The sequence below is a fragment of the Cicer arietinum genome, chromosome 7 (assembly GCF_000331145.2).
Source record: "Cicer arietinum cultivar CDC Frontier isolate Library 1 chromosome 7, Cicar.CDCFrontier_v2.0, whole genome shotgun sequence".
Classification (NCBI taxonomy): Eukaryota; Viridiplantae; Streptophyta; class Magnoliopsida; order Fabales; family Fabaceae; genus Cicer; species Cicer arietinum.
Genome location: NC_021166.2, coordinates 36,908,687 through 36,918,335, shown reverse-complemented (window position 1 = coordinate 36,918,335; position 9,649 = coordinate 36,908,687). Strand labels below are relative to the sequence as shown.

The window sequence follows — 9,649 nt, the reverse complement described above, 5'->3', positions numbered from 1 at the left end:
CTTAATGATTTTCAAAACAAAATGTTAAGCAAACAGTCATATTAAGAGATTCCCCATTCTTAATACTCATTTACCGAAACGATTTTCAAAACGATAGTTAAGTAACCGAGACATTAAGAGATTCCCCATCCTCAACGCCCAGTTAACTTAAACCTTTTCCTCAAAAGCACATTAAGTAAACCGAGGTATTAAAAGATTCCCCATTTTTAATACTCGTTTACTCTAATGGTTTTTCAATTCCACAGAAACAAACTCAATCATACTCTCACATTCAAACCATAATTCACAACCACCACACCAATTAACAAACATCTTGTATGGACACGCCAAATACAACGAACACAAATCAAAGCCAACATAACACCCAGATACATCAAATTTCATTTACCACGAAACATTCATCATTATAAACAAAACCTAACTCTAAGGTTTTTACCCATAACGCACTAGTTTCGTTTTTCCCCAAATCGATACATTTAACCCTAACAAATTCCTTCCCACACAACTACAGATCAGTCCCTAATGCAAGCTAGAAGTTTGGAAGGAGCCCTTACCTCAACGTTAGCTTTAACGTGCGTTTCCGGTACCGCGAGTAATTCCGGTAAAATCTCCGCTCGCAACGCCGCTTCCAAATTAGTTCACTAGCACCGTAGCGTGGTGGTGAGCAACTTTCCCTTCTATCTCTTCGAGAAATGAGGTTTGGATCTAGAAGAAACGGAGGGGTTTGTGTTTGGATCTCAAAAACCGTTTTTCTTCGTTTTCGAATCAAAGAGGAAGAGTGGAGTTGCGAAAACCTTGATCTAACTCTCACCTAACCTTGGGTTACTAGTTTTGAAGAAAAGAAAGCGACGAAAATGAAAACGGGAGAAAGAGGGAAAATGGTTCACGGTTGAGAGGAAGAAGATGGAATTTTTCAATTTTCCTTCCTTTCTTTTTCTTTCCTTTGTTTTTCCTTTCTTCCTTTTTCCTTCCTTCCTTTTATACTATTTTCTTTTCCTTTTCCTTCCTTAAATACAACTTAACAAATATCTCAAAATATCTAGATATTTGTTAAATTACCGTTTCACCCGAAATGCATTGAATTATCCGTAAAGGATTCACCACAATTAATTTCAATTTATTTATCGACGAGAAATTTTAATTGGCATCAAAATATCTTTTTGATTATAAAACTCCAAAATATTATTAACTTTGGCTTAAAAGCCTCCGAGCCAAAATCCAAAAATCCCTAACACTGTTTTGCTTTGTTTTCGAATCAAACAAGAAGAATGAAGTTGAGGAATCTTTGTTTTCTAACCCACCAAGCCTTGGTTCCCTTTCTTGAAGCAAAAGGAAGCAAAAAAAATGAAGAAGAAGGAAGAAGAGAATGGGTTTGCGAGAAACAGAGAGGAAACGTTTTCGTTTTCTTCCGTTTTTGTTTTCCTTTGTTTTTCCTTTCTTTCTTTTTCCTTCCTTTCCTTTTCTTTATTTTCCTTTTCCTTTCTTTTTCCCTCCAAACATATATATATAGTAATCATAACTTAACAAATATATAAAATATCTAGATATTTCATAAAATTACCATTTCACCCATCACTTCCCAAACCACTTTGTTTTTCCTTTCTTTCTTTTTCCTTCCTTTCCTTTTCTTTATTTTCCTTTTCCTTTCTTTTTCCCTCCAAACATATATATATAGTAATCATAACTTAACAAATATATAAAATATCTAGATATTTCATAAAATTACCATTTCACCCATCACTTCCCAAACCACTTTTTGTTAAAAATATCTACCCTCGTCGCAACTCAATTGACTGATAAAATTTTCTGCAACCAGATATATTTTTAACAAAATTGGCTGATATTAAATTCTTCGTAACGTAAATAAATTATTATCCGACAAATAATTTTAATCTAATTTCCAAAAATATATTTTTGGCATTTAACCCACTAATTACCAAAAACTAGGCTAAAAGCCTAAGAACTTCAACACCAAATACCCTAAAATTGTATAATTTAGGATTTAAAAATTAAGGGTCTTACAAAATTGGTCTTGTCCTCATAGATCCCCTAAACTTAACCTGAGACACATATATGTGACAGTTGAGTAAACATGTGCTGCATCGTAGTTTCCGACATTTGGAGGCAACCTCCAAGTTATTGGTGCGTCGACAGGGTCCAACGTCAACGTCACCGATACACGCAAATGAATAGTGATTCTTGAAGGTTTCACCGAGAGGAATCCAAAAACGATATCATATTTTGTAGACGATGAACGTGTTGACATAAATTCAAGAAAACGGTCGCGACAATAGTTGAAACACGTTTGTTAAAGTGTTATGGTTGGATATTTCAAGCATATGTAATGGAAGAGGGTATTTCGTGGAGTTTAAATATGGTCTCGGTTTTCGTTGGTGACAGTCGTGGTGGTCGGAATCTTGATCAAAAGGTGGAGGTGTGATTTTTAACATAGAAGAATAGGGCATTTCAACTTGTGATTCTAGTTGGGAATGAAAAAGGAGATCAAAACAATCACAAATGTGTTCTCGATTTTGCACGACACCCACTATAATGGTCATGATCGAAGAAAGAAGATGGAGAGGAAATAGGTTATGGAATCGGTGGTGTATACGAAAATGAAGAAGATGAGAACCGGCCTTCCCTTTTTTCCTTTTTTTTGTTTATTATTATTATTATTATTATTATTATTATTATTATTATTATTATTATTATTATTATTATTATTATTATTATTATTATTATATGTGGTGGTGTATACAAAACTAATTTCCTTAATACTTTTTTTAATACAATTTTATTACTAAAATGTTACTAATATTTCGAAACTCGTATTGTAGAAAATAAAGTAATTAAAGTGATTAATAATTTAAAATACACTAATAACCAAATCTCTCATATTCAAAATAATAACTACTATTATTACTATACTATTTTACAAAATAAACACATAAAAATACTACTATCTTTATAGAATAATCAAAATGGTAAAATAAATAAATATAACATCAACAATTTATAGTAAATAGTGCACTTATTAAACAAACTACATTGGCTAAGAACCAAAGCGGATTAGAATAAGCCTAGTAAATACAAAAATGACCTAAAATATTAATCCGTTGCGACTTATGAACTTATTGGGCGAATTACATCGCCTAAAAAAAGGATTATAATAAATCTATAAAAGACCAAAATATTTAAAATCTTAATCCAATGAGACTAATGCATTTATTAGATCAACTACATTGAGTAAAAACTAAAATGGCCTAGAATAGCCCGATTGAAGACTAATATTACCAAAATCTTAATCCATTGAAACTTATGCACTTATTGGACGAACTACATTTCCTAAGAAAGGCATAGAGTAAACCTACTAAAGACAAAAATGACTTAAATTCTTAATCCCCTGAGACTTTTGCACTTATAGAACGAACTACATTGCCTAAGAAACAAAATGGTGTAGAAGAAACTTATTAAAGACCCAAATGACCTATATTCTAAATCCATTGAGAATTATGCACTTATGGGTTAAATGACATTGCCTAAGAAACAAAATGGACTAGAATAAATTTATTAAAGAAAAAATAAACTAAATTCATAATCCATTGAGACTTATGCACTTATTGGATAAATTGCATTGTTTTAGAATCAAAATGGATTAAAATAAACCTATTCACGACCTTAATGACCTAAAATCTTAACCCATTGAGACTTATGCACTAATTGGAGGAACTACATTGCCGAAGAAACCACATGGATTAGAATAAACCTATTAAAATCCAAAATGATCTAAAATCTTAATTCGTTGAAAATAGTGCACTTATTAAACAAACTACATGGACTAAAAACACAAATGAACTAGAATAAGCCTAGTAAAAACCATAATGACCTAAAATATTATTCCGTTGAGACTTATAAACTTATTGGTTGAATTTCATTGCCTAAATAAAAAGGGTTACAATAATGAACTTATTAGACGAACTACATTGTGTAAGAACTAAAATGGACAAAAATAAACCTAGTAAAGACCAAAATAACTTAGAATCCTAATCCATTGAATAAAAATGTTAGGAGAAGAAACGTATTTAAAACCAAATGAAACACACAAATGAATGGTACTACTTGAAGGTTTCAACGAGAGGAATCCAAAAATGATATCAGTTTTTCTTGAAGGTTCCACATTTTACTACTTTCTTTTATTTTATTTTTTTGAAAAATAATAAAACCAAGAATTACCAAAACTAATTTCCTTAATACTTATTTTTAATACAATTTTATTATTAAAAAAAGAAAGAGGAGATCAAAACGATCACAAATATGGTCTCAGTTTTACACGACACCCACTATAATGGTCATGGTCGAAGAGAGAAAATGTATACAAAGAAGAAGAAGATGGGAACCGGTCTTCCCTTTTTTTCTTTTTTTTTTTGTTCACTATTTATTATTATTATTATTATTATTATTATTATTATTATTATTATTATTATTTATTTATTATTATTATTATTATTATTATTATTATTATTATTATTATTATTATTATTATTATTATTATTATTATTATTATTATTATTATTATTATTATTAGGATTATTATTACTATTATTACTATTATTATTATTATTATTATTATTATTATTATTATTATTATTATTATTACTATTAGTATTATTTAATTACCTTTTACTCTAGTATATAGCTTAATCTGAAAACCACATTTTATTCCTTTCTTTTATTTTATTGTTTTCAAAAACAATAATTACCAAAACTAATTTTCTTAATATTTTTTTTAATTCAATTTCATTATTAAGATATTGCTAATATTTTGAAACTATTATTTTATAAAATAAAGTAATTAATCAATTAAAATACACTAAAAACCAAAACTCTCATATTCGAAATAATAATTACAATTAATACCCTACTATTTTATGAAATAATCACATAAAAATACTACTATCTTTATAGTATAGTCAAAAAAGTGAAATAAATAAATATAATAGCAACAATTTGATATTAATTACTAAATCACAATAAATATGCATAAAATCACCTTGCCATAAAAAAAATATAAAAATAAAGGAAATCAATATCAATATAACTAATATCTCATAATAATTATTTATAAAATAAATATTTAAAATAAGATATTTTTATAAATAATTAAATATAATTAAATGCACAATTAACAATAGTCAAACGCATAAAAAAAATATCACATTAATTACAAATGCACACGTCGATGTAAAATTGCTTAAAGTCATATTCTTTAAAATATTACACTAAAATACTATTATGTTTAGAAAAATATAAAAGATAAAAAATATAATATTTTTTATTTATATTACTCATTTAGTCCAATTTGTATAAAATTAACTCATCATACACGTATGAAGAAAATTAATCATAAAATTGATCGATATGTATTCTAAAAAAATATAAACAGCAAAGTAATTATTTAAAATAGTATTTCTTTTATAAAATAATTTATTATAAAATTTGGGGTGTTACACTCAATACTCTCAAGTACAATATTTATGGAGATAAAGAAATGTGTATTACATTATCAATTTCTTATTCCACGGATAGCAAGCGGCATATTTACCAAGCCTACATGGTCCTTCTTGCTTTATAATCCAATTGCAAGTTTCACATAAATCTCTACCTGCTATGTATATGTCAAACCATTTAATATCACCATTACTCGTAAAGGAACAATAGAATTGTGTTCTGACAAAAAAGCCATTTTGAAAACTAAAACCGTAGGTTTGGTCATACTGAAGAACAAAAGGTCCAAGATCATCATCACCAGATTTGCAATGAACAGCTAGGGCCATACCATTTTCCAATTTGTTAGTCATACGCACAATATTTCCAAGAACATCATTGTGCATGAACAGCAACGTCAACATACATATCAAAAGAAATTTTTGGATAAATAAAGGCATGGCACCTTCAATTAGTCTTCTCTTTAAAAGTGAACAATCTCTATTATATGAAAGTTAAAATAATTGTTTGAAGAAAATCATATATTTATAGAATGATATTTGGAAAGAATGAAAGTATATATAAAAATAAATTATTTAAGGTAATATTTAAGAGGGTCAAATATTTTCACAATTGAATGGTAGTTCATTAATTTAATAATAATAAATTTATAACTATTATCTTTTTTATTAATAATAAATTTCTGACTTTTACCTTCTTTATTAATTTATAACCATTAACTTCTTTTTAATTTATTTATAATAATAATGTAATGACCGTCACATAATTTCCAAGAACATTGTGCATGAACAGCAATGTCAACACACATATCAAAAGAAACTTTTGGATAAATAAAGGCATTGCACCTTCAATTAGTCTTCTCTTTAAAAGTGAACAATCTTTATTATATGAAAGTTAAAATAATTGATTGAAGAAAATCATATATTTATATATTTATAGAATGATGTTTGGAAAGAATGAAAGTATATATAAAAATAAATTATTTAAGGTAATATCTAAGAGGTCAACACACATATCAAAAGAAATTTTTGGATAAATAAAGGCATTGCACTTTCAATTAGTCTTCTCTTTAAAAGTGAACAATCTTTATTATATGAAAGTTAAAATAGTTGATTGAAGAAAATCATATATTTATAGAATGATGTTTGGAAAGAATGAAAGTATATATAAAAATAAATTATTTAAGGTAATATTTAAAATTTAAATTAATATTTTATTTTAAAATTTAAATTAATATTAAAATTTAAATTCAATTTTATTTTAAATTAAAATTAATATTAATATTTAAATTAATATTTTAAGTTGTAATAAAATTAAATATAAATAAATTATTAATGTATAAATTAAAGTTGTGCGAGGTAATGTGGTTTTAAACCGTAACAATGAATGAGTTGCGATATGACCCTTATTTAATGATCCCATGTTGAGTTCCCCGTTGAAGAGAATCATGCTATTTGAACTTCTTATCAAGTCAATCAAACAAAGATATTCAAATATGTTATTAATAACTATTAACCAATATAAAATTTACCGAAAGCCTAAATAACTAGTATGTAGCCCGTGCCAAGCACGTGATATCATTATCTTCAATATAAAATTATTCAACATTTTTATTATAATTTAAAATCAAAATATGTTTGATTCATTATGTTTCATTGTAATTATATAATAATTTATTATTTCCAATAATATATTCTTTGTAAATATCAATAGTTAAAATAATATGTATATAATATTTTTTTGTACGTACTAAGAAATATATTAGTTGTAGGTACTATTTTTTGTTTCTCATATAGTTTTTTTTTTTACCAAAAATAATTATATTTGAGATGCTATTATTCATTAAATACGGACATCTCTTCCAAATAGGATATTCATGGTTTTGGTTCGGTACGTCGTGGAAGCGTATTGGCCGTATCCTTTTTGGCTAGACCCAAATCTTCTTCTTAAACCCAAATTTTCATTGGATATTAATTTTGAATTTATTAATGTAAGTGCACATATTTTTTTTATTATATTCATTTTTACCATAAACTTATTGAATTTTAATTTTTTATTATATCTCTATGCTTTGTATATTAATGAGACTAGTAGTGGTAACGGAAAAGGAAATGGAAACAATTATAGTTATGGGAGTGGTAGAGGAAACCCCAATGGACGAGGAGTTAGTAACGGAAATAGCAACAACATGAGTCAAGTATCGCGCAAAAACAATGGTAATAATGGTGATCCATCTACTCCTATCCGATTACACAGGTGTGGTAAGCAGGGTCACATGGCGTATGAATGTAGAGATGTTGGAATTACTTGTTTTAATTGTCAACAACAAGGCCACATTAGCACCACATGCCCCTACCCAAGGAAGACTCCACAACCTGGAAACCAGAGTTCCCAAGCCAGCCGACCTAAATCCAATGGAAGAGTCTTTGCCCTCAGTGGTGCAGGAGCGTTTGAGAAAGATAACTTGATCCAAGGTACATGTCTCATAAGTGATACTCCTTTATTTGTACTATTTGATTGTGGTGCCACTCATTCCTTTGTGTCTCTTGACTGTGTTAGACGTTTAGGACTACCTGTATCTCGTTCGCAGTATGATTTGATTGTCAATACCCCAACTAGTGATTCTATCGATACCTCTAGTGTTTGTGTTGACATTTCTATCCATGTGTGTGGAAGGGACTTCCGAGTTGACTTAGTGTGTTTACCTTTGCGTTTGGTTGATGTGATTCTTGGTATGGATTGGTTATCTGCCAACCGTGTCCGCGTAGATTTTTTTAGTAAAACCATTGAATTCATGGAGTCAGAAGAGATGGATAAGCCTAGCAATATATCCACCAACCAAGTGAAGGAACTCTTGAAAGAAGATGCTCAGTTATACATGATCCTAGCCTCACTGGAATTTGAAGAAAAAGTGGTAATATGAGATGTTCCTATTGTGTGTGAATTCCCTGAAGATGTCACTAGTGTACCACCAGAGCGTGAGATTGAGTTTAGCATTGACCTTGTACCAGGTACTGGACCCATATCCATGGCACCATATAGAATGTCTCCTTTAGAATTGTCTGAGCTTAAGAAGCAATTGGAAGAGCTTTTAGATAAACAATTTATAAGACCTAGTGTTTCACCATGGGGTGCACCTGTGTTGTTGGTTAAGAAGAAGGATGGCTCTATGAGGTTATGTGTGGATTATCGTCGACTTAATAAAGTGACAATCAAGAATAAGTATTCGCTACTTAGGATAAATGACCTTATGGATCAATTGAGAGGATCATGTGTGTTTAGTAAGATCGATCTGAGATCAGGTTACCATCAGATCCGAGTGAAGCCTTCTAATACCCTTAAGACTGTCTTTAGGGCCCGTTATGGCCATTACGAGTATTTGGTAATGCCTTTTGGTGTGACTAATGCGTCAGCAGTGTTTATGGATTACATGAATCGGATCTTTCATCCTTACCTAGACTCTTTTGTGGTTGTGTTTATAAATGATATCTTAGTGTACTCTAAGACTAAGGAAGAACATGGTAAACATTTAAGGATAGTCTTGAAAAACCTTAAGGAGAAACAATAATTTGCCAAGTTGTCTAAGTGTGAATTTTGGTTAGAGGAAGTAAGTTTCCTAGGACATATAATTTCAAAAGATGGAATAGTTGTTGATCCTATCAAAGTGGAGAGTGTCTTAGAATGGAAAGCACCTAAATCAGTGACTGAGATTAGGATTTTCCTAGGATTGGCAGGTTATTATCATAGGTTAATAGAAGGATTCTCCAAGTTGGCCTTACGTTTAACCAAGTTGACCCGAAAAGGGGAATTATTCGTGTGGGATACTCATTGTGAGAATAGTTTCCAAGAGCTTAAGAAACGATTGACCTCCGCACCGATCTTAGTGCTACCTAACCTGAGTGAACCCTTTGTAGTATATTGTGACGCGTGTGGTTTGGGATTAGGTGGAGTACTTATGCAGGATGGAAAGGTGGTAGCATATGCTTCTAGGCAACTGAAGATTCATGAGAGGAACTACCCTACCCATGACCTAGAACTAGCGACAGTTGTCTTTGTACTTAAGATGTGGAGACATTATATATATGGATCTAGATTTGAGGTTTTTAGTGACCACAAGAGCCTTAAGTATCTTTTTGATCAGAAG

The 9,649-nt window shown here is 29.6% G+C and overlaps 1 protein-coding gene across 1 annotated transcript; it reads right to left on the bottom strand.

The window, feature by feature from the left end:
* Positions 1-5,555: 5,555 nt before the first annotated feature.
* LOC140918775 (S-protein homolog 5-like) lies at positions 5,556-5,891 on the bottom strand. The gene has a single exon (XM_073363571.1). It carries the CDS (start codon positions 5,889-5,891, stop codon positions 5,556-5,558), a length of 336 nt encoding a protein of 111 aa, XP_073219672.1.
* Positions 5,892-9,649: the final 3,758 nt, after the last annotated feature.

Bases quoted from the DNA above. Each gene is read 5' to 3' on its own strand.
- LOC140918775 (XM_073363571.1), bottom strand. From the start codon at position 5,891: ATGCACAATGATGTTCTTGGAAATATTGTGCGTATGACTAACAAATTG.